Source organism: Branchiostoma lanceolatum, chromosome 7 (genome assembly GCF_035083965.1).
Source record: "Branchiostoma lanceolatum isolate klBraLanc5 chromosome 7, klBraLanc5.hap2, whole genome shotgun sequence".
Classification (NCBI taxonomy): domain Eukaryota; kingdom Metazoa; phylum Chordata; class Leptocardii; order Amphioxiformes; family Branchiostomatidae; genus Branchiostoma; species Branchiostoma lanceolatum.
In genome coordinates this window covers 21,545,990-21,570,090 of record NC_089728.1, presented here as the reverse complement: position 1 = coordinate 21,570,090, position 24,101 = coordinate 21,545,990, and the positions used below count along the sequence as shown (strand labels likewise).

The following is a 24,101-nucleotide window of genomic DNA, read 5'->3' as shown; positions in this document are numbered from 1 at the left end:
AGTCCCAATACTAACTTATGGTGCGGAGGCGTGGGTCAAAAGTGGACTCAACGACAAGTCCCCAATCGAGCAAGTACATCTTAAGTTTTGTAAATCAATCCTGGGTGTTAGAAAGAATGCTAGCAACCTCGCCGCAAGAGCAGAACTGGGTAGGTTCCCGTTATGGATTGAAATTTACACTAGATTATATTCATATTACAAAAGATTGGTTAAAGAGGTGCCGACAAGTAGCCTTCAGTTTGAAGCATATCTAGTACAGCAAGAATTGCATCGAAGTAAAGTACCATGCTGGTTATCCGATGTTAGTAAAATTCTTGAGGAGTCGGGCTATGCCTACCTACTTATTAACAAGGATCACAATACATCATATGCACAGTCTGCTTTAAAACAAAGACTAAAAGACATTTTTATACAAACATTTTACTCAGAACTAAACTCCCCTGGCAAAAAAGAGAACCAAGGCAACAAATTAAGAACATACAGAAAATTCAAACGGGCATATGAAAGAGAAAAATATCTTGACATCAAGAACTTTAGCCATCGCCGAGCCATGGCTAAGCTAAGAATTAGCGACCACCCACTGCATATTGAAACTGGTAGATACAGCCGGACTCCTCCTAGCGATAGGCTATGTGCACTCTGTAATAAGAACTCTATAGAAGATGAAGTACATTTTATTCTAGAATGCTCACTGTACAAAGATTTACGCATCTCTTTGGTTAACGCAATACAACTAGACCAGAGATATACAAACTTAACAAATGACAAACTGTTCACATACTTGATGTCATCGAATAATCAATCTGTAATTGAGAAACTCTGTGAATTCGTGTACACATGTCTCAAGAAGAGAGAAGTAGCGTGTAAACTTCAGATGTAGATAGAACATAGAATAGTTTTCTTCCTTTTTCTTTCTGTTATTACAATGCACAATTGTATTACTTATAATGCATTTAGCCCGGAAGGGCATGAACATGCAATAAACATGAATGAATGAATGAATGTATATAACGTTATATAAGAAGTCTTTATCAATATCCACCAAATTTCAAATCATTGTGGTCATCACTTTCCAGCCGACGTCCTTTTGAAAATCAGTAGGTAAGTGGCGAGAAAAACAAGGATGAACTGTGATTAGAGCTGTGTTCCTCATGCCACAGAAATGACATTAAATCTTCGAAGACATCAACATGGTTGATGCATTTTAAATAGAGAGAAAAGGGTATCTGACTTTCAGCAGGCCAAGTTGGCTCGCACACCTCAAGTGTCCTTGTTTTTGTCCTTCTCAATCATATCATATCACCTATCGTTACTGGGTGCCACCTGCGAAGTAATGATCATGATCACAATGATTTCAATTTTAGTAAACATTCGAAGGCTTTATACTTTTTGATTCTGCCCGATATTTGAGTTGTGCACCTCATTTTTTGACGAGACCCAGAACTTTTATTGATCACCCCTCGTACAGCTACAGCCATACCACCAAGTTATTCTGGTATGACGCATTTACACTTTTTCCTGTCCACGTTGCTGTCTCTAGATTTAGACCATAGTGTCAGAAAAGGTTGACATGTCCTTCAATGTAAATCATAACATTAATCATACCGCTGTCAAACTAGATAGTCAGAGACCTCATCCTTTTATACCTGTCACTTAAAGGTTGACGGGTTTTCTTCAAAGTCAATGAAAGTCAGATCAAAGACAAGCAAAGACATTTTCAATCTACATATGTCATGTCCGGACTCTATATCTACGTACTTATGCCAATATATTTGTTGCCCTTTACAGACGAGTTCCCGACAGATTTAAGTTCTGACTTAAATTTTACCCGGGCCCCGCGGACAAAAAGACGCCGTGACCTAACCATGAGTACACCGAAAGGTACCCCTCCGGTTGCCGGCCGGCACAAATAATGATTTGTCTGTTTGTTTGTTTGTTTGTTTGTTTGTTTATTTGCACACCAAGAAAATCTATAATATAAAAACAGGTTCAGGAGGAGGAAAAAGCGTATATAGCTTATACTAGGGCCTCCTCGTCCATACTTATCAAATTTGATTATAAATTATAGATAATATAGCAAAGTAATATAACGGGGGGTTCCCAAACATATGATGTTCTTTTACGCGCTCGAACTCACGGTACTCCATTGCTGGTTTCCCGAGAATGGGCACAAGATCTGCTCTTACGGAAGCCTGCTTGTTCGTCTCTCAGCTTGACATCCACAGCGTCCCTCATTCTTTCTAATAGAATTCTGTTAAAAACTTTCCCCGTTGTTGATAAGAGCACAATCCCCCTGTAGTTACTGCAGTTGCTTAAATCCCCTTTCTTTGGAAGTTTGACCAGTATACCCTGCTTCCACTCGGCTGGAACCTGCTCCTCTTCCCAGATCCTACTGAACAGACTGTGTAACATGATGACTGAGTTCCCTAGGTCTGCATCGAGTGCCTCTGCTGGTATGTCATCTGGTCCTGCCGACTTCCCGTTCCTTAGTGACATTATGGCCTTCTTAATCTCTATCTTGGAGGGTTTTCCTGTGTTAATGGGTAGCTCTTCCTCTGCATGTGGAATGTTCGGAGGTATTTCTGGAACTGGCCTGTTCAGTAGATCACTTAAGTGTTCTGCCCATCTTTTCAGCTGCTCTTCTGTTGTTGTGAGTAGGTTACCCTCTCTATCCCTTACCGGTTTGTCCACTTGCGGGAATTTGCCTGCCAGCTTCCTTGTTGTTATGTAAAGGTCCTTCAGGTTTCCCTTCCCTGCTGCTTCCTCTGCCTGCTTGGCCAAATCTTCAATGTGGTCTCTTTTGTTCCTTTTGATGCTCTTTTTAACCTCCTTGTTCAGAACAGCTTTCTTTTGTTTCCTAGTGTCCAGCTTCCGCAGAGTGCTGAAGGAGATCCACTCTTTCTCATGTGTTTTCTTCTTCCCCAAAACCTCTTCACATGTGTCCAGCCACCCCTTCTTGACCTGTTGCCACTGGTCCTCGATACCTGTGTCTTCCTCTTTGAAGAGTTCTTGCAGTCTTGTTGGACAGACTGAGTTTGAATGATTTTTGTATGTCCTTGTTCTTAAGCAGTCCTACGTTGTATCTTTTACGTGGGTTGGTGGTTGTGGGATGCTTCTTCAGCCTCAAGCGTGCTGACGTCACCAGGAGGTGGTGGTCTGAAGACACATCTGCCCCTCTCATCACCCATACATCACTCCACAGTCGTCGGAACTTCTGGCTGATGCACATGTGGTCAATCTGGTTTTCTGTAATGTGGTCGGGTGATCTCCATGTAGCTTTGTGGATGCGCTTGTGCATAAAGATGCTACCTCCTATAACAAGTTGGTTTAGAGAGCACAGATCTGTGAATCTTTCCGCATTCTCGTTCATCCTACCTAGCCCATGTGTTCCCATAACCTCTTCATGGCCTGTGATGTCTGACCCTATCTTAGCGTTGAGGTCGCCCATGAGCAAGGTGATGTCCTTGTTCCTACCCTTGTCCAATACTGCCTGTAACTGTTGGTAGAACTCTTCTTTCTTCTCTTCCTCAGCATCATTTGTGGGTGCATAGCATTGTATTACTCGTAAGTTGATGTTGCTTTTCTTGGTGGCAAACTTGGCAGTGATGATACGGGGATTGACCGGTTCCCAGCCTATGAGTGCCCTCTGTGCTTCCCTGGCCAGCATCAGGGCGACTCCCTCTGAGTGTATGGCTCCCTCTTCAGTGTGTCCCGAGCACAGTAACAACTCTCCAGTCGCTAGCCTCATTTGTCCTGTCTACAGCCATCTTGTTTCACTGAGCCCTAGTAAAGATAAACTGTAGTTCCTCATTTCCTTGGCAACGTGTGCTGTTCTTCCTGACTCGTACATGGTTCTAACATTCCATGCACCTATTCTAATTGTTGTCTTGGGTGTCAGGAGGGGGGTCGGCCTTGCAGCTTCCTTTCGGCTTTCACTGCCCTGCGTCAAAAACCTCCTGTGTGGGGGCCCCTTCTTTCCCATGACGAGTTCATCTTGGTTTATCATCATCGGTGCTTCGCTAACTGGTGCGTTTTTACAGGTAGGGACGTTGACCCTTCGCCAACCCCTTTCACCTCTGGGCAGACATTTTGTCCGGCCTCTCCCCCTTGACCTGTCCAGCATGGGTGACCCTACCAGGAGTGCTAAGGGTGCTATGCACTCCCGCTGGCATAGCTCTTGGGGTCATTGAGACACGCTAGCCCTCACACCGCTACAAGGCGTGGACATTATGAGGGGCAAGTGACGTTCCACTTAAATCCTTGTCTTCAGATTTTATTTCCAATCTAGGATGTTAAACCATCTAATCTAGTGTCGATGACTTTGACAATGTTTTATTCTTTAATTGCCGAGAAAATTTTCTTCAGTGGTGTTCATTTTCTCGGCAATCATATGGGGGTGAATATATTTTCTCAGTGGGAAAACTTTGCCACACACCACAAGGCAATTCTAAATGATAACAATAAAATGATAAATCATTTTACACCACTTCATCGCAACTTGAATATATTCAAGACCTCCCCGTCAATTTCGCAACACCTCCTCAAACAGGGGACCCCTAATCTTACGTCCCTTCCGAAAGGATTGAACCGGGGTCTCCTAGTTACCAATCAATTAGAACTAGAAACTCAACTGTGAGGCAGCTACCGGTTGAGCTACAGGACCCAGGGACATCCCTAAGAAAATCAGATTTCATATGACCAATAGCCACAAGATAAACCACAATCATCATGGAAAAGATAGTATACTCGTCGCCTAACGTTAATTACCACCCCAAATCTACCACCTACTTCTCTTTCGTTACTTTGTACATAGCATGTCCTTTGCTTTTGTTTTTCAGTTGTTTGACAATGTCCTATAGGTCAGTAAAGAAAGGTGGACACATCGTAACTAAAAATAAACTGGGAAGGACCTAGAGTAGGCGTGCATATCTATATATATACAGAATACGATACGGATATTACTTTCGGGCGTTCCGTGTGACATCCATCACACTTTTCAGTCTGTGTAGCTCTAACAACTTTTATTTGCTATGTATGTTAATTGTATAATGATGTTTTGGCACCCCAAGAAAATTAACAACTCACTAGTACTGATTGTATGTGTTTGATAGCTAAAGGAGTGAATAAAGTATCGAAGTATCGAAGTCACTACAATGAAGTGGCAACACTTAGGTACACGAAATGCAACCGGAAAAAACTATTGAAGATGACAAAGTCACTGAATCGTAAATGCCGTATGTGCATACCACGTGGTGATATGTTAATCAGGCTTCATATGATACGACAGCACCATCATGCTACTGTCATTTGGGTGGTGGCAGGGCCGGGTGGCACCACCGCACTGGAGAGTTCTACGAGAGGTCCTCCATTCCGGTTTGAGGTGGGTTTGTAGATCCGCTCATAGATGGCTTCCTAAACTTAGCACATAAAGTTGGGAAACCACCTGCGAGGATACTTATCCAAAATCCATGTATACGATGGGAATGCTTGTTTATTGCTAACTATAGCTCTGATTTGTGCATTGATATGTTGACCACCATGTCTACTTTATATGCAAGTAGGTCGCGAACCATAAATGCCGAAATTTCCCTTGGTCCACTGCTAAAATTCAGTATATTCACTCAGCACAAAAAGTTTGGAAACTTTACTTTAGTCCATCATATCTCCATGTTGTTTCTTGATAAATTTCAATGATTTAAATATCATTACAAAACTTGTGTGATTTTCTTTCCCATGATACCAAACTTAATATGGTTGTAAATTAATGCAACGAGCACCAGACCTGCCTATGCGAGCAGGGCACATAAAAAAATGCCCAGATTACCCTACTAATGTCAAACGCTCAATTCAGTATTTTTTTCTTCTGCTGGTAGCACGTGGCTTTTGTACGAGGGTAATATGAAACGTTAATCAACAAAACACGCACACTAATATGAAAGCCAGGGATAGTCTTCATCCAAACACAATGCGTAAAGGAGCCTCAGTTATGATAAAGTTGGCTTAATACTGAGTACCCAAGCCATGCACTGTCACCACAGCCCGGCACATCCTCCTCATGCTTGTCACCAGTTTTGTTACGCGGCCCCTGGCTATTCTTTCACAAGGAGTCGTCGCAGGTCGACCAGTGTTGTTCTGTTGATCATTCCTGCATGCACAGCTCGCCCAAGCTGATCAGTGATCACAGAGTCTGAGACTGTGTTCAATTGTGTTGAGATCTGGGCTGCAGGAGGGCCATTCAATCCTCTGTATTCCTGCATCCTGGAGGTGGTCTGAAATGGCTCTCATTCTGTATGGACGTGCACCATCATCTTGCAGATCTTGCATATTGCAGAGGTAAGGATCTTGGAAATGTTACTGGATTGAGAAAGGTGTCTCTATGTCTTGACACATCGAGGTTGCTTAGGATGATTAGCCTGGTTTTTCCTCTGGCAGTTAACGTTGTACTGTCCCACACTATGACACTGACTCCAACAAAACAATCAGTCAGTCTATCTGTGCAACAGTCAGCGCAGGGTTCTCCTCGTTGCCCACACTCTCATTTACCCATTCCAACGGTCTAAATAAATCTACTCTTATCTGTAGCTGTGAACATAACATTCCTCCACACACTGTTCCATTCACGATGTGGACAACACCACAAATGGTTTGGCGCTGCGCTGAGTGTTTGACACTAGCATAGAAATTTGGGCACTTTTTTTCTACAACCCACTCCCGTAAGCAGGCCTGGTGCTCGCTCCATGAGATTGCAATTATAATGAGTTGAGTATCATAGGAAAGGAAATTACACATGCTTGCCAACGATATAATGCATTGAAATTGATCAAGAAACAACGGAAATATGATCAACCAAAGTAAAGTTTCCAAACTTTTTGTGAGTAGAGTATATCATATATATAAGAAGTCTTTATCAACATCCACCAAATTTCAAATCATTGTGGTCATCACTTTCCAGTCTACGTTCTTTTGAAAATCAGTAGGTAAGTGGCGAGAAAAACAAGGATGAACTGTGATTAGAGCTGTGTTCCTCATGCCACAGAAATGACATGAAATCTTCGAAGACATCAAAATGGTTGATGCATTTTAACTAAAAAGAAAGGGGTATCTGACTTTCAGCAGGCCACCTTAGTTGGCTCGCACACCTCAAGTGTCCTTGTTTTTGTCCTTCTCAATCATATCATGTCATATCACCTATCGTTACTGGCTGCCACCTGCGAAGTAATGATCACAATGATTTCAATTTTAGTAAACATTCATAGGTAGGTAGGTAGTTAGTCGACGTGGTAGTCGTCGGGGTTATACCGCCCCTTGCGGGGTGACATACCCTTTCGTTGGCTGATACAAGACGGGGATGCGCCAGGTCTCCCGCCCGGGTGAATGGTGTAAATCACCGTATGGCTGATACGAGATGGAGGTTCGCCAGGCCTTCATCCGGGTGATTTGTAGTGAATCACCAACTCCAGACAGGACGAAACATTCATAGAAACGCTAAACATTCATAGAAGGCTTTATACTTTATAATTCTGTTCCGAAATTTTAGTTGTGCACCTTATTTTTTAGCGAGACCCTGAACTTATTGATCACCCCTCGTACAGTTACAGCCATACCACCAAGTTATTCTGGTATGACGCATTTGCACTTTTTCCTGTCCATGTTGCTCTCTCTAGATTTAGTCCATGGTGTCAGAAAAGGTTGACATGTCCTTAAATGTAAATCATAACATTAATCATACCGCTGTCAAACTAGATAGTCAGAGACCTCATCCTTTTATACCTGTTACTTAAAGGTTGACGGGTTTTCTTCAAAGTCAATGAAAGTCAGATCAAAGACAAGCAAAGACATTTTCAGTCTACATGCAAAACTTACAACGGCAAGAACGATTCATTATGGCAAAAAAGACACCATTTAATGAAAAACAGAATTTCATGGAGATTTCGGGTCCCAGGACTCTTGTTTTTCTAGAATGGACAAGTATTATTGCATTCATTGCCTTATCATTGTTACCAGCCATTGTACCACGTACAAATATCGAAGTTAATAAAGCAATAAAGTTAATTCATCCATTCATTGGTTCTAAAGGCTCTTGGTTCGAATTCCTAACAGACCCAAATGTACAAATACACTTTCTAGTATTTTTAGTAGTAGTCTACTCTTACATTCGGGAAGCAGACGCTATAGGGCAGGACTTCTCGGAGGATCCACCTGGAAAGCAAGGGGCCAGTTTGTGGCGTGTGCACGTAGGCAGGTAGGCAGGCGGTCTACCCTTTGCGAACTGTCGGTTGATACCTTCGACGCCAGATCATACCGCTGTCAACCTAGATAGAGACCTCATCCTTACATACCTGTCACTTAAAGGTTGACGGGTTTTCTTCAAAGTCAATGAAAGTCAGATCAAAGACAAGCAAAGACATTTTCAATTTACATATGTCATGTCCCGACTCCATATCAACGTAATTATGCCAATACATTTGTAGCGCTTTACAAAAGAGAGAGACTGTATAAGAACAAATATAAGCGTTTAAGATCCGCCATTCCGTCAATATTCCCGTAGTGATGTATAGTTTTTTTAAGAATAGACGAGTATAATTGTATTGATTGCCTTGTTGTTGATAGCCATTGTACCACGTACAAATATCGAGCAATAAAGTTCATCCATCCATTCATTCTAAAGGTTCTTGGTTCGAATCCCTAACAAGCCCAAATGTTGTGTATTTGGAAAATGCACTTTATGCATTTTTTGCTACTAATCTACTCTTTTCGAACTGTTGGTTGGTACCTTCGACGCCAGGCGGCGTAAGCTGGCACACTCATTTGTGACGCGTCTCCTTGCGTTGAAAATAGCATAATTCAACTGCTATGCCATTCCGAGGTTTTCTCACTGAGCCTGCATTGGCTTTACTATTGTCAAATTGTCCTGCCGCCTGCACGTTTTCACACTACCTGGTGTAAAGTTAATGTTGTATGTAATGTCTGTATTATGTCCTTGTTGTTTTAATGGGTCATGAGCCTGATGCAAAGAATAGAATAAATATTTTCTCACATCACTCAGGTCTGATTCTTTTCAGCAGCGTTTCCAGTTTCACCATTGTTTTATATCAGGTATGAATTTAATGTAGCTTAATAAGTAAGGCATGAATCTTAACGGCACTGCTGTATACTATACATATGCAATTGCAGATTTGCACTGTGACGGGCTAAAGTGAAACAACATGAAGAACATAAGCGTCCCGGCCTCTGGCGTCGTTGCCAACAGCACCGTTGCATTGTCTACTACCATCCTGGCGAACGCATCAGAGCTTGCAGTGCTCGTATGTGACTTCGTCACGACAAACATCACGTTAGGAAACGTGACATCATCCGTGACCAGCTACAACCCGGCACACTGCGGGGTGTACGGCTACTACCCACCTCTACAACCACTCCTGAGCTTCATCCTTATCTTCATGACGGTTTGGGCCTTGTTCGGCAACGGCTGTTTACTGTTCCTCGTCTGCACTGAAAAAAACATGCGGGTAAGATTCAAACGTTGAAATTTTTCTATATTGACCTAAACGTATTCGTTACCCGGCTGTATATACTAGTACTGGCATGTTGTTCTTTGTTATGGTAACGTTAACTAGCAAAGTTGCTTCGTCATCCTGTTAACCTTGACTAGTAGGTCATAAGAAAGTAGAGAACAAAAGTATGGTTATTTCCTCTTTTATTTAGAATGTACTTTTAAGGCAACAAACAAACCTGTGATATATAAGGTCCATGATCTTCTTCTTGAGATCACGAATATTGTTATGAAATATCCATGCGCGTGTGGCTTACCAGGACTTTCTCTCTTATAGGAACCAGGAAATATCTTCGTGTGTGCCCTGGCGCTCACGGACATCACCCAGATACTAGTGTACGCCCCCACAACAGTGTACCGCCTGGTGCACGGAGAAATCCCCAGTGAGGGTTGGTGCAGGATCCAAGCTTTCCTCAACCCTTCTCTATCCACGCTGACAGTCTACCTTCAGGCAAGTCTGTGGATTTGCCGATACATACACATCGCCTTTCCTTTCGATTACGCTTCAATGATAACGAAACGACGCCTCGCCGTCACCATGGCCATCTGCGTGCTGATTGCCCTGACAGCGCCTCTGATTGGCGTCGCTCGTGTTGGAACAGTACAGTCATGGACAGTGGACGAGTCCTCTGTCGACATCGCACAGCCTATCAGCCTGATGATTCCCTGCACTTTTGGCGGCCCAGAGGTCTTTCTCCTCATTGTTCTGATAATCGTCGGCGTGGTCGTCAGCTGCGTCACTGCAGGTCTCATCTGTAAGGAGGCCTTGGATAGCGAGAATAGACTCCAAAAAACTGACCGGCATCGTCAAGGAGCAACTGGAAAACAAACTGAAATCCGCCAAGACGTTGGGGATCATAACGGGAGTACAGCTGATTACGTGGTTTCCGGTTTTGATCTTTGGCCTCCTGCGGAAAGCTGGAGTCATCACACCTGACAACGGACTTTTCCTTGGGGACATCTTCTTCGTCGTCATGATGACAAGCACCTTTACGGATTCCATTGTCTTCGCCAAGCGCAACAACGTCTATCGCCGAGCAGTGGGAAAGATATACGGCAAGATCAGGAAACGCTACCAGCTACATAAAGAACTTCAGGATATCCCACTGCGTACAATGCGTCGAGGAAAACGAGACTTGGAAATCTTTTAAAAGGCCACCGGGTGTCTGCACAATTGTTGGTAAAGAATACTATAAATTTTGCAAGTATTGTACATTTCATTTCTTTGGCATACATTTGTATGAACTTTGATTTTTGTTTTCGGCGCTGTGTGCGTTTGTGAACAGCATAGAATGCCTGGGTGGACTGTCTTGATAATATTTCGGTACAACTTAATGAGCACTCAAAATCCCTGATTAGATTTAGGGGGCCCCTAACGACTCTCTGGGGGAACAACAAACTGTATCAGTTGGTCACATACTGGTACATCACAGATACAGTTACAGAAGCTGGTGTGTTACGCAGAAGGACGGTTATCCCGGTTATACAGATACAGAAAAAAACTTCAAAACGCTAGCTTTGTCAACTTCAGTTCGTGCATGACAATAAAGCATTTGATGCTTACTGTTGAAACAACGCCAACCAGGCCTCCAAATGTGCAACATGAAAGTGAGATTTAATTCAGGTGTCTCGTGGAGACATGTGTATGCGATGTTAGTACTTGTATACTTGTTTAGTATCTTCCTTGCATATCTACGTAACTTCGGCGTCGCGGTGGCGTAGTGGCAGGGTATTTGCCCCAGAACCCAAAGATACCGGGTTCGAATCCGGGGTTCCCTGATTTGTCCCATTGACGTTTTGCCCTTAGGAAAGGCACTTTACACGACATTTCCCCACTTAACTCAGGTGAAAATGAGTACCTAGCTTAGGTTAGGGACGTCCATCGAATAGGACGTTAAATGGAGGTCCCGTGTTTGAGGAGAGCCACACCTCAAGCACGTTAAAGAACCCAACACACTTATCGAAAAGGGTAGGGGGCCTTCCCGGTGTGTGTGGACCATATAAATCTGTCCTGATATGCAGCTTGTACTCTTCAGTACAAACCTGCATGGTGTGTTACGCCTTGATGCGGTTTACCGGGTATGCAATACAAACAAACAAAACTAAATATCTACTAGTATCTTACGTGTATATTTGCGTAGCTTGTATATCTATTTTTCGTGCGTATTTAAGTAGCTTGCATATCTATCTTTCTTGTTTATCTATCTTACTTGTATGTAAATCTTACTTGAATATATATCTTATATATCTGTACATCTATCTTCCTGACGAAATTAGCTTCTGTCCTCAAACAACAGGAGCTGATTGACTCATTGACATTAACCTTGTCTTGACTTTGACTCATTTTTGTTTCCTGTTGGACTATCTAAAATCACCTTATTTGAATATCAATTCACAGTTGTTGGTTTAAAACCTGGTGATCTCGTTTAGTCACTGACGAAAGGTAGTGAATGCTACCTGGAATGTTTGATCATCTCCTAAATCTGTCCAGTTGCTTAGGGAACTGTTTACTTGTATTACAGGTAATATTTGTATAGCTTGTATATCTACATTACTTAGATATCTAACTTGTATATCTCTGTGGCTTGTATATCTATATTACTTGTATATATATATATATTATCTTGTATAGCTATCTTACTTGTATATCTGCGTAGCTTGTGAATCTTACTTGTCAGTATCTATGTAGCTTGTACATCTATGTTACTTGTTTATCTATGTAGCTTGTATATCTATCTTACTTTTAGTACCTGAAAGCGTGTATATCTATCCTACGTGTAACTATCTATGTAGCTTGTATATCTAACTTGTATATCTATGTAGCTTGTATATCTATCATATGAGATTGTGTATATTTAAGTAGCTTGTAAATCTATCTTACTTGTCAGCATCTTTGTAGCTTGTATATCTATCTTACTTGTATATCCATGTAGCTTGTATATCTGTCTTACCTGTGGATCTATATTGTATATCTATGTACTAGTAGCTTGTATATCCATCTTGTAGCATTGGCATCCCGATATAGTCTCGACTTCCTTCAGTGGTCATAAGCTTTTGGTGGGTCGCCTTGTGTACATGTACTGCAGAATCTTTGTAGTCTTATTGTGTTAGCACCCATGTTACTTGTAGTATACAAATGACGTTTATGTATGTCTATCTATGTATGTAGCGTTCTATCTATCTCTCTTCATACTATGTAACTGCTATCCACTATGCTATCTAAATATTAAAGATTTCTTGTATGGACTAGATGTGTTGGTTTGGTTTTGCAATGTATGGCGTACTTGTATGTTGTTGATGTTGTAAAGTTGTTCTTTGGTTGAGGTACCGTTGACGTTCACTAGGCGGCGCTTCAGTAAAGACAGGTGCGCGCGCGACCACAGAACAGGACAGCCTTACTTTCCAAAAGACGTTGTGCTGTTACTATCTTGTCACTTCTCGACTAAAGACTTCAGACAGAAGGTTTATATGAGTTAAATTATTTTCAGCTCGTTCTCCTTTTGTGTTCACTTTACCAAACTAAAAACAAAGGTAGACAGGAGTTGTTACTATTTTTGGCGACGCCTCAGGGGCGAGCCAAATTTCTACTATATTGTGTGCAGATTGCAAGAATTCTAGGAATTGTACAGGAATGTGAAAGTCCATGGGATAATAACTCAAGTATGCCTGGATGTATTGTCTTCATGTTTTGTAGGTGGGTAGGTCTGTGGGAGACCTTGTAATGATTGGATGTTGGGCCCCCTAGCGACTTTCTATGGTACTGCAGGGGAACTTTCACTTTTCAAATCTCGTCTTCTGGACATGCTATAGTCATGATTTTTAAGTAGTGGATAGCTCTTTGTTAGGAAAATATGTCCTGTAGATTTGGACCCCCTAGCGGCTTTTTTGGAACTGCAGGAGCTGTTTGACTCAAACTTTGAAAGAGAATAACGCAAGAAGGGGATGACGGATCATCATAATTTTTGGTGTGTAGATAGCTTAAGCGATGATTTACATAATCACAGCCAATTATGCAAATCAATATCTGATTTGCATAATTAATGAGGGCAGTTAATTAATAAATCAGCTGCATTCTATTATAGGACTCTCAAACACATGACATATGTAACTGAGAAAGAGATAAATATCGATAGATATCGATTATGCAAATTGATACTTAATTTGCATAATTAATGACAGAGTACTATAAATCCATAGTGGTAACGTTAAATGATGGGGATCTCATTTTTGCACCATTTGGAAGTTAAGTAAATGTGGCCACTATTAGACACAAATCTTGCATAGAGGGCCTCATTAACATAATTTATGAGGAAATGGTACGATATCTTTTTTTGTGAAAACAAGATTTTCATACATTGGACAACTTGTGTTATTTTGGTAGAGAAGGTGATCGACTGATATGATTTATGCCGCTTATTTGCATGTGGGATAAAAACGAAAACGTTAACAGAGACCACCGTCGCCATGGCAACATCTTTTTATGTTGCCAATCTTGTTCATATCTTGTGTAAAGGCTATTTGGTAAAATCAAACGTTTTTTTATACCTATTCCTTTTTTAATACCCATCTTGCCAAAGCTTTCGCAAGAATGAACGTTACACCAGGTGTCAGACAAATTCAGCTTTAATAGATTCTCTGTACAGTGACTGAATGCATCAACGGTAAATATTCCACATATTAAGTTGAAGTTGGCGTCAGTGACTTAAAATGATATTCATGTCACCTTTCAAAAACATTATCGATGCATAGATTATCCACATCTACGCCTACTCGCATAGTATGGCCATAAAACAAGGCAAGTTGCAACGTAACAAATAATGAGAAAGTAAAAAGATGGAAGCAGCCTAACATATACCAATCTTCAAAACTATGATCTGAGTATGATTGTCAGAAACGTTTTGGTAAAAAGTAAAAAGGTAGTTCAAGGGCTCGGGTAGTTTTGTTTTGGGTCAAACCTCAGCAGTGTACTCATATTACTATGATTATGACAACAAAAATATAATATTGAATACATCGAATAAATAAAGGGAATAACGGGCTCTTGTAGTCATAGAAATCATCAATTAAATTATGTCTATTCCTTATAATGAACTAACAACATCTTTACATTGCATATATTGCATCACTTTACATAAAGTACAAATGTAGTTAACATCGTTGTCATTATTTGTTGGCCAGTGTGTGATCTATATGATTTGTTCACATGTCTGAAATGTAGGCCCTGTAGATTTTGCCACTATCGAGATGAGACAGAAAACTCGTAACATTGACATAAACAAGGTGGATAAGTAGATATTTTGATTGACAAAGTTTCCCAAAGGGAATACCTATGTAGAGGGGAGACATACACCTGTAAGTACATACAAAACACCTGAGTAATACAGGCAATGCGCCACCTTGCAGATTCAGTAAACATTGCAACAAACAATGATCAATTAACGTCAGCGACATTTAAAGGATATCACGGGTAAGGCAGGTCATTCTTAGCTTTAATATTTCAGGCCAACTAATTTTTGAACATTTTTGGTAGGTTATAGACGTTTTGCTACTAAAGATTTACAGGAAATGTGTTAAGCACACAAAATACTATTCAAAGCGACCTTTTAGAAAATGGCCACAAAAAATTAAGTGAATTACGCCAAAAATAGTTACTCAAGCAACTGGATAAAATTTTGAAACAGTCAGACGTTTCAGACAGCATCCGCTGAAACGTCTGACTGTTTCACAATTCTATCCAGTTGAATGAGTAACTATTTTTAGCGTATCTTACTACCTGGATGTCTTACCTTCATCAACGCAATAAGTGAATGTTACATTTATGAAGGTTAGGCATCCAGGTTAGCATTAAGTGAATGGAACAACTTTGGACTAAAGCTGCACTGTCTGGACTCATGTAATACAAGAGTGGAACCTTGGCTGTAGTACCAACTGCAACAGCATGGGGGCGCCATTTACATGGTCCAAGTAGAACATATACATCTACAGACAAATGACTAACTGGTGGCATAGTCTATTTCTATGACCGCCGATTAAAATACAACCAAAGGTCAATGTCCTTTCTACATAATATTTCTTTAAAGACATTTCGGGTGGCACTGATACCATAATCATATATAGTAAGCACTCTTTCATTTGATTCACAAATATGAATTTTCAAAGTATGCGATACATTTTCAGTAAGTTGGTAACATTGCTGGTCCACATGTCTACCAGTTTCACTTTGGTCAGCATCCCTCTCCAACAGTTGGCATGTAGAGTCGTCCAGTCTGTTAAGGTTGCATCCCTGAGGCCTCTACGGTTGACGATATCACACCAGACTGCAGTGTGTTAAGTCCTTTCTTCAGACTTCTGTTTGAATTTCCCTGCAAATTCTGTTGGCTCAAATCCCTGCTATACCGGTGACAGATTTGGTAAGTGTGAATCTTGTCCGTCTTGAGGTGATACTGGCCATATCTGTAGTCTCCTGAGCTTTGTCATCATTGTTATGTCTTTCTTTGAAACATAACAAAACCATGTTCAAATGTAGTTTCATTGTAGCCTTCCTGTTTTGGTAATACAACTGTTGGTTGACTGTCACAATGGTTTGTAAAATCTCCAATAAGTTTGAATAAAACATACATGTAAATGAATTTGAGATGTCCACAATGTTTTCACAATGGCATCAGATGGAGAGTCAAAGGGTCTGTTATTCCAGAGACATCCTGTGGCCATAGCTGGACATGTACTGCATCCCTGTAGCCATGCTGGTGTCGATAAGGTATGTCTTCAGCTTCCCCTTCCCTTTCACATCTACCAGTCCTCTGCACTCGCACTGGTAGTTCAACTCTGTCAGGAACTGAGCAGACTCTTCTGTTACCTGTCAGGAAAAAAGGAAGAAGTACATGTATGTATAATAGGCAGAACTCTTTCTAAGACATCCCACTTCTAAGAATATTTTGACAAGTTTTTCAAACAGTCTATGTCAATCAAAATCCACTGGCTAAGCAGCATAACTAAAGGCAAGTTCAATGTGCTACATATTCATCAATTGGTATTCAAACTCTTACACCAGTGCAACCTACAAGTGCACTACACTAAACATGTCAATCTACAAACAAAATCTATGATGGGCATCCAAATCTTCCATCTCCATCAAATGACAGCCTTACATATTTCTATTCTGTCTACAAGATCCGCATTGGTCAGCAAATTAATTTATCACATGTCTTTCAAATGTCCATGTACATTAAGCAGGCATCACACTTTCAGCAGAATTTGTTCATTGCTGCAAGGTCACCAAATTCCAAAATCGCCAGGGAATCAAGTGTCCCCCTGAAAATCAACCTGATGATGCAGGATGGGCTCCATAACCTGTGAACAGTGGCCAATCTCTTAAAATCATGCAGGGTATTACTGCTGTAAATGTCCTTTCGAGCTTGCAGACCAATTGAGCGAGCTATTTTCCTGCAGTGTGACACCGGGTTTACACTACATATACTACATGTACCTCATCTGCATACACCCCATGCCTCCTGTGATTGACAGGCCTTTTCACCTTTTTACCCCTTACAACTAAATTCCATTCCATGTTATTTACAATATGATGTTGGCCAGCAAATCCTTTTATTACACATTTTTTCAAATGTCTGACAAGTTCTACAAACTCACTCACCTGAATACACCCCATGACCCCAGTAGACTCCATCCTGCTGGCCACGTTAACACTGTTTCCCCAGATGTCGTACTGAGGCTTCCTGGCTCCTATCACCCCCGCTATCACTGGACCATGGTTGATTCCTATCAAGTCAAGAAAAGAAGAGGACAGTTAGTTGTGATATTATACATGCGGACTGGTTTAAAGTACACGTAATTTGACTTGTTAGGAATTAACCACTGGACCATGGTTAATTCCTAACAAGTCAAGAAAAGCAGAGGAAAGTTAGTTGTGATATTATACATGCGGACTGGTTTAAAGTACACGTAATTTGACTTGTTAGGAATTAACCACTGGACCATGGTTAATTCCTATCAAGTCAAGAAAAGAAGAGGACAGTTAGTTGTGATATTATACATGCGGACTGGTTTAAAGTACACGTAATTTGACTTGTTAGGAATTAACCACTGGACCATGGTTAATTCCTAACAAGTCAAGAAAAGCAGAGGAAAGTTAGTTGTGATATTATACATGCGGACTGGTTTAAAGTACACGTAATTTGACTTGTTAGGAATTAACCACTGGACCATGGTTAATTCCTAACAAGTCAAGAAAAGCAGAGGAAAGTTAGTTGTGATATTATACATGCGGACTGGTTTAAAGTACACGTAATTTCAAAGCATCAACTTCCCTTAAATGATGCAAAGCATGATGCTTTTTTTTATGGCAGACAGTGCAAAGCAGCTTGACCCAAAAATTGGTGCAGACGTACGCAAAATTTAGCTTAAAACTTTTTAGTTTCATTATCCAAGAAAAATAGTGCAACACTTTATCCTTATCGAAAAGTTTGTTGTTTGAGTTCTTTAACATGCCTGAGGCTTCCCCATACTTAAAGACACAGAGGTGGTTGCAGAGGACCTGGTGCTACTTAAGAAACAGTAATAAGACAAGCAATGGTCACTATTTCTGACCTGAGATCAGGCTTCCCCATTTAAGAAACAAAGTAACCAGACCTTGGAATTTGACCCATATGAAAAGCAGCAGGGTCACAAACCACTGCACATGATATAGAATACAACGAGGTGTATGCCGTCTGGAGGGAGATGCGACCTGCGGGAGGGCTGAGACGGAGGGTGATGCGGAATACACCGTGTTGTATTTTATTTATGTCATACCCACCCGAAAAAACACACATTTCATTGCAAAATGTGCCTGAAGTTGAGAGAATTTTGTGTCCTCCAACAAAAAGAATCGTAACAACATCGATTCCAACCTCTGAAACCGGTATTCGAATTTTCGACAGCGGCGCACTCGAAATACATTCTAAATATTCTATGGAAGCTTGCATGATAAAAGTAGAACCCTGTGTAATACGGGAAATTATCACACAATGCGGAACACCTGTATCAAACGTTTTCGCGGCCAAGGTATATTTGACACGATACAAGGTATATTAAAGTTTTCACCTATTCTGAGCTTGAAGTCGTTGAAGGAGTGTTTGTTGATGAGATGGAGTTTCTGCACCAGAGCCAGAGCAAAGTCCACCATGTTCCCCATCAGGTGTAACTTCTCTGGGTAGGAGACGCCTTGCTGCGGGAACAATCATCACAGCTTACATCAATTATACATTTTGGATTCAGGTCGCAGGCTGACGATTTCGCCTAATGTGCTTGGGTGGTCTCCCATTCATAAAGCCTAAATTCAATCCATCGATCTAAAGTGACAATGACATGAACCAAATTTGTTCAATTCTGGCGGTCTTTCAAGGATCTTTGAATTTACAGACTCTGATCAAGATCTCTATCTGCATTATGATATAGTCTGAAAAATGCTGAGGCTATGTGGATAGCAATAATGTTCATTGACCCCTGACCTGGCCTGTGGTTGAGGTCAGCCCTGTTGCTGCCATGTAAGTGCTGCCGATGGTCTTGATCTTCTCTACATGGCTGAACTTGGGCTTGGACAGCAGCTACAGGGATAGGAAAGGAAAGATCACAGGTGATTTTCATCATCTGTTGCTGACAGCAATGTCTTTTTTAAAAAAGAGACTCCTCTTGTTAATCACTTTCTAAATTGATACAGTCGTCAAACCTGTACTTTTTCACTATCTCTGCAAGGACCACCTGGCCCTTATGGCTACCTTTGATGGGCCCTTACATTATTTTTGCTGTTGACCTAAGCATTCAGAATCCTCTGTGGCGCAACAGTTAGAGTGTTGGACTCAGAACCAATAGGTCCCAGGTTCGATAATCACCATGGCCCCTACGTTGTGCCATAGGGAAAGGCACTTTACACGATACTACTACCATCACGGTGGAGTAACGCCCACCGAGCCTCTTCGGCTTGTCTGTCAAAATGTGTGCCAAAAACACACTACAGATTTGTTGCACCAATGTGCCAATATCTATAGCACATTTGCCAAGAACCGTTAAATCATTATTGTATATCAAGAATCCTGCCAATAGCAGCCACCTCAGCCCGCCATATTCTGTGCCTACTGTGACCGCCATTTTCTTCCAGTCCCTTGAGTAGTTGCTGCAGACAGTTTTGGCTATACTTTAATTTTGGGCTAAGAAATGCAAGATTTTATTCTTGTCTGATGCAAAGCACATTACAGCTCCATAACAATGCTTAATATATTTTACAACATTTTAATGATTTGACAAAAAAACAATTCAGAAGGCCAAAAATTACAAACGCGACAAAACTACTCCATGAAGCTGTGTCATAATGAGAATAACACTCAGAAACAAATTGGACCCTGAAGTTCAACTGCAAATTGTTCTTACCTCATCGAAGTCTGCTATAATCTCGTTCAGTAATCTAAGACACTCCAGCCCCTCCTTATTGACATCTGTCTCCACATAGAACTCCTTAAAGTTTGGGATGGATGCAAACATCACGCAGACAAACTCATAGGACTGGCTGTACAGCTCCTGATGGGAAAAAAGGGATAAAGATTAAGCAAGAATAATCACAAAAGAAGTCAACATTTAGTTTTAATACAGTATGCACAATTACTGTATATCACTTTTAAAATAAACTATTCAAATTTCTTAGTGACGTCAGCATGGCGTAACGACTAGAGCGTTGAACTCGGAATCAATAGGTCCAGAGTTCAATACTCACCATGCCCGACGTTGTGCCCTTGGGAAAGGCACTTTACACTACCTTCCCGGACGGTGGAGTGACGCCCACCGAGCCTATTCAGCTAATCTGTCAAACTGTGTGCCAAAAAACACACTGCGGAGTTGGTTGCGGATATGCCAACATCTAGCACATTTGCCACTAAGAACCGTTAAATCTTTTTAAAAATTTAACTATCCATCCAATCGTTCGTCCATCCATCCATCCGTCCATCCGTCCATCCATCCATCCATCCTCCCTTGCCATAAGAGCTGAGTCTAAGCAGAATACATTGAATCATTTTCAAACTCTGCAGTCGCCTAATGCATTTGGTAGGTCATGAGTTTGATACCTGACCAAGTTATACCAAAGACTTAAAAAGATGCTTTCTCTGCTTAGCACTCAGCATTTGGAAAACAGTATGGTTGAGTTAAACACACAGTCACCACTACCAGTGGGATAAACCCCTGTTGTAGTGATTGCACCAAGTAGTGTGGCTCAGGGCTTCAGACATGAAGATGGGCACAATCTGCTGCAGAAGTAAAGGTGAAGGTAGTCCCATAGGCTTTTTGAGGCCGTAGGGGAAGTGGGGAATAATTTTTCCACTGTGTCAAGGGCACGGTAGCAGAACATAGAGCAAAACCCTCTCCTCTTACTGAAGTCAGGTACCCATCTTTACATCTTGGTGGAGTAAGGAAAGTCGTTGAAAGTGCCTTTCCCAAGGGCATGACATCGATGGCTTGTCAGGGGATTCAAACCCAGGACTAATGTGGGTTCTGGGCCAAACACCCTAACCATCACGCAGAACACAACGTCACTGTAACACAGGAAGTTTGACTTACCCGAGAGGACCGTGCTGAGGAGCTGAGGAAGTGGTCTGCTACGTGGACCGGCATGACGTTCTCCACCAGGACTTTGTTGAGGTTCTCCATGGTCTCCACCTCCTCTCCCTCCCGCCTACACTTGGTCTTCCACAGGAAGTCCATCCGGGAGGTGTACTCCACCTGGGGGTGGGGACGGTCAAGCAGACGCAGGGTTGAAAAGTGCATTTGAGATGTGTTCAAACTCTACTTCGTAATCCTAAATCTGGCCAATTTCAGTTTCATAGATAATCTGCCTGAGTGTGATGCAGTTACTGTATACTAGTTACTGCATAGCAGAGGGGAAAAATAATACATTTTTGTGGTCTGTGTTTTTCTTTTAAATCTTATTGTTATGGTCAGCAAATGTTTACAAGCATTTACCCCTATCTACACAAATTATTCCTTTGTTACATCTACGTCTAGATCATAATCTTCCTATTTTTTCTTACTGCCTATCTTTGTTTTGACTCTATTGGAGGATCATTGTACAATCAACAAGAATATGAGTCATGGTTTTATCCATTGCAATCTTTTTACATTATGTACTCTCAATAGATATAATGGTACAACAGACTTGAATATCACTTATCAATTCCAGTAATGTCTCACCTGTCTGTCGATGACCAGGATAGTTATGTACAGCACTACCAGGTAGATAGTCCCTCGCTGGTTAAGCTCTATATAAAAGTTATCTTTGCTGTAGAATAACAGAAAACAAGAGGGTCAGTCTCTTCTTTCAAGTCCATTTTAATCTTACGTCAACACTTGAAGACAATGTTGACATTATAATTAGGAGCTACTCCAAACTAAGATTAAAGTGGAGAATGTAACCTCCATTAACATTAATCCGCTGGGTTACAGTCAGGTTACAAAAATACACCTCTTTGAAAAACAGTGTGTAGTGCAGCAGCCCCCAGGTATGCACGGTTTAGATATACAGGAGTACACTATTCCAGGGGATGTTGGGTTGGAGATCTGTTTGGGCATATTGGGCATCTTTTCAGTGTGGCGGGATTTTGTACCCTGGTGCAATTATGTTAGTAGAATGATGTTATATACATTGTGTTTAACAGTCATGCTCAATTTTGCAGTTCTATTACTTAACTCAATTTGAATATGAAAAAAAAAAACTAAAATCAGCTTACTCACCTATTATTTGTATACATACAGTCGAAGCCATTGAAGACCCATGCATGTGTGTGGTGTAAGAGAACACTGTAGACCACCAGCGCTAGGGTCAGCCCCACCAGCTTCACGGAGAACCCTGTCTGTAGGAACACCATACAGGACAACATGCCCAGCAGGTAGCTCAGGAAAAAATACTGTGGAGAGGGGAGAAACAGTCAGATTGGTTGGAACGATCTGGACAGGTTATATCATGTGATACGGGAGCCCAAGATGTCCACTTGTTATGATATTTACAGTGAAGTTCAACAATATTGCATAATCTATCAAATTGTATATTGTGGTACATGTACATTGTAGTTTGATTTTTGTCATCAAAACCATATTGTAATTCTCAGTATACATAACGGGGGGCGCCCGAACATCGACGCGCCCTAACATCGCGCGGATTTTTTACTGATCTTATTTTGCATAAGTACGCCGTGTTTGTGTCCAATAACTAAGCTGATAAGGAAGGTAAATAACCCAAGTTCATGCACATGATTGTCATTTACATTCAAAACATATGTGTACATATTCATTTCTTGTTTTGTCGAAAAGTAGTATTTTGACAATAATGATGGTAGCGCTAAGTAGAGGGTCACTGCGTAGCTAGACGGCCCGGCACCTAAATATACGACCTGTGCCAAGCAGATACATAAGTCACACAGCTATCATACACATAAGAAAAATAACTTCATAAAACACTAAAAATTTGGGTCTTTAAGTGTTTGTTGAGAAGAAAACCGACCAAAGAAAAACAACGTAAACATTGCTGTCGTCTGACGACGTTGTTTTCCCGCCATTTTTGGGGGCCGCGATGGTGGCAAAACGATTCAACGCACAGTTTTGTTACGCTCTAACATGTGATTGGTACCGTCTATGAAAATGAAACTGAATACAGAGATGGCGAAGATATTTCCCAATAAGTAGACGGAGTATTGTTGATGTCAGCGGTGTCGTTTATTCGTAATGATTTCGTAAGTCGGGCCGTATTCAATACGTACGTCGGGCCGCGTAGTAGCCTATTTCCCGTGGAAACATGAACTGGGATGCGCTAGATATAGCCCTTCTCACATGACGTGAGAAGTGCACACAGTCAAAATTTTCCGGTCAAAAGAAAGCTAGAATATAGCAGACTTCAAGCCTAATTTACATTTCCCTAACTTCATCACTAACTTCCGAAGAGAGCAAAATTACCAAAGCGTAGGAAGTTAGGCACACTATCTGGCGTAGCACTAAATCAGAAGGTACATTCGTGAAAATGTCTCACAGCGTCTTCCGCATGTAACGCGGAGCATGAAGGGCCCATGAACAGTATGAATACATTTTTTGTCCAAGTATGGTCTTTAGATGAATGTGTTCAAAATTCATTCATTAAAACATGACCATTCTCTGGCAACCAGCAATGGAGCGCCGTGAGTTCCAGCGCGTAAAAAAACGTCCGATATTTGGGCACCCCCCGTTATATGTATGAAAATTCAAAGTGCAACAATGTCACTACATCAATAGAACTGTTAGTAAAAGACGCCAGTGTATTGAGCTATAAATGCCACACAACCCCATACTTTCCTAATCTTCAAGTAGATAAGGGGTCCAGCTCAGTCATGTTATTGAGGCCTTTAACATCCTTTTAGTGGTCAATTTTCTCTCCTAATGCCATGCACACCACTAGAAAGATGTAAATTGCCTCAGAACACATGTAAAACATGATTTGGACATAATACGTCCTGCTTGGACCTCAAATTAAATCATTGTAGTA

At 41.2% G+C, this 24,101-nt stretch overlaps 3 protein-coding genes across 6 annotated transcripts in view; 1 reads left to right on the top strand and 2 right to left on the bottom strand.

The window, feature by feature from the left end:
• Nucleotides 1-2,133: 2,133 nt before the first annotated feature.
• On the bottom strand, nt 2,134-3,748 carry LOC136438718 (craniofacial development protein 2-like). Its single transcript, XM_066433631.1, has 2 exons — nt 3,091-3,748; nt 2,134-3,029 (listed from the first exon to the last, which is right to left on the bottom strand). The coding sequence occupies exons 1-2, from the start codon at nt 3,746-3,748 to the stop codon at nt 2,134-2,136; spliced, it is 1,554 nt and encodes a 517-aa protein (XP_066289728.1).
• A 5,458-nt stretch (nt 3,749-9,206) lies between these two features.
• LOC136438717 (5-hydroxytryptamine receptor 1A-like) lies at nt 9,207-10,490 on the top strand. Its single transcript, XM_066433630.1, has 2 exons — nt 9,207-9,509; nt 9,831-10,490. The coding sequence occupies exons 1-2, from the start codon at nt 9,207-9,209 to the stop codon at nt 10,488-10,490; spliced, it is 963 nt and encodes a 320-aa protein (XP_066289727.1).
• Nucleotides 10,491-15,410: 4,920 nt separating this feature from the next.
• LOC136438144 (adenylate cyclase type 2-like) overlaps nt 15,411-24,101 on the bottom strand; it is a 109,702-nt gene continuing 101,011 nt past the window's right edge. For all 4 annotated transcript variants that reach the window (XM_066432868.1, XM_066432869.1, XM_066432870.1 and 1 more), the window contains 8 exons: nt 22,325-22,497; nt 21,785-21,872; nt 21,155-21,316; nt 19,976-20,122; nt 19,060-19,155; nt 18,653-18,776; nt 17,205-17,329; nt 15,411-16,409 (listed from right to left, as the gene is read on the bottom strand). In XM_066432868.1, coding sequence (XP_066288965.1) covers nt 16,239-16,409; nt 17,205-17,329; nt 18,653-18,776; nt 19,060-19,155; nt 19,976-20,122; nt 21,155-21,316; nt 21,785-21,872; nt 22,325-22,497 — 1,086 coding nt within the window. In that variant the 3' untranslated portion in view covers nt 15,411-16,238. The remainder of the gene's footprint in view (nt 16,410-17,204; nt 17,330-18,652; nt 18,777-19,059; nt 19,156-19,975; nt 20,123-21,154; nt 21,317-21,784; nt 21,873-22,324; nt 22,498-24,101) is intronic.

Bases quoted from the DNA above. Each gene is read 5' to 3' on its own strand.
- LOC136438718 (XM_066433631.1), bottom strand. From the start codon at position 3,748: ATGAGGCTAGCGACTGGAGAGTTGTTACTGTGCTCGGGACACACTGAA. The intron at 3,030-3,090 runs GTAAAAGATACA...ATTCAAACTCAG, and splicing joins TCCCACAACCACCAACCCAC to TCTGTCCAACAAGACTGCAA.
- LOC136438717 (XM_066433630.1), top strand. From the start codon at position 9,207: ATGAAGAACATAAGCGTCCCGGCCTCTGGCGTCGTTGCCAACAGCACC. The intron at 9,510-9,830 runs GTAAGATTCAAA...TCTCTCTTATAG, and splicing joins GCACTGAAAAAAACATGCGG to GAACCAGGAAATATCTTCGT.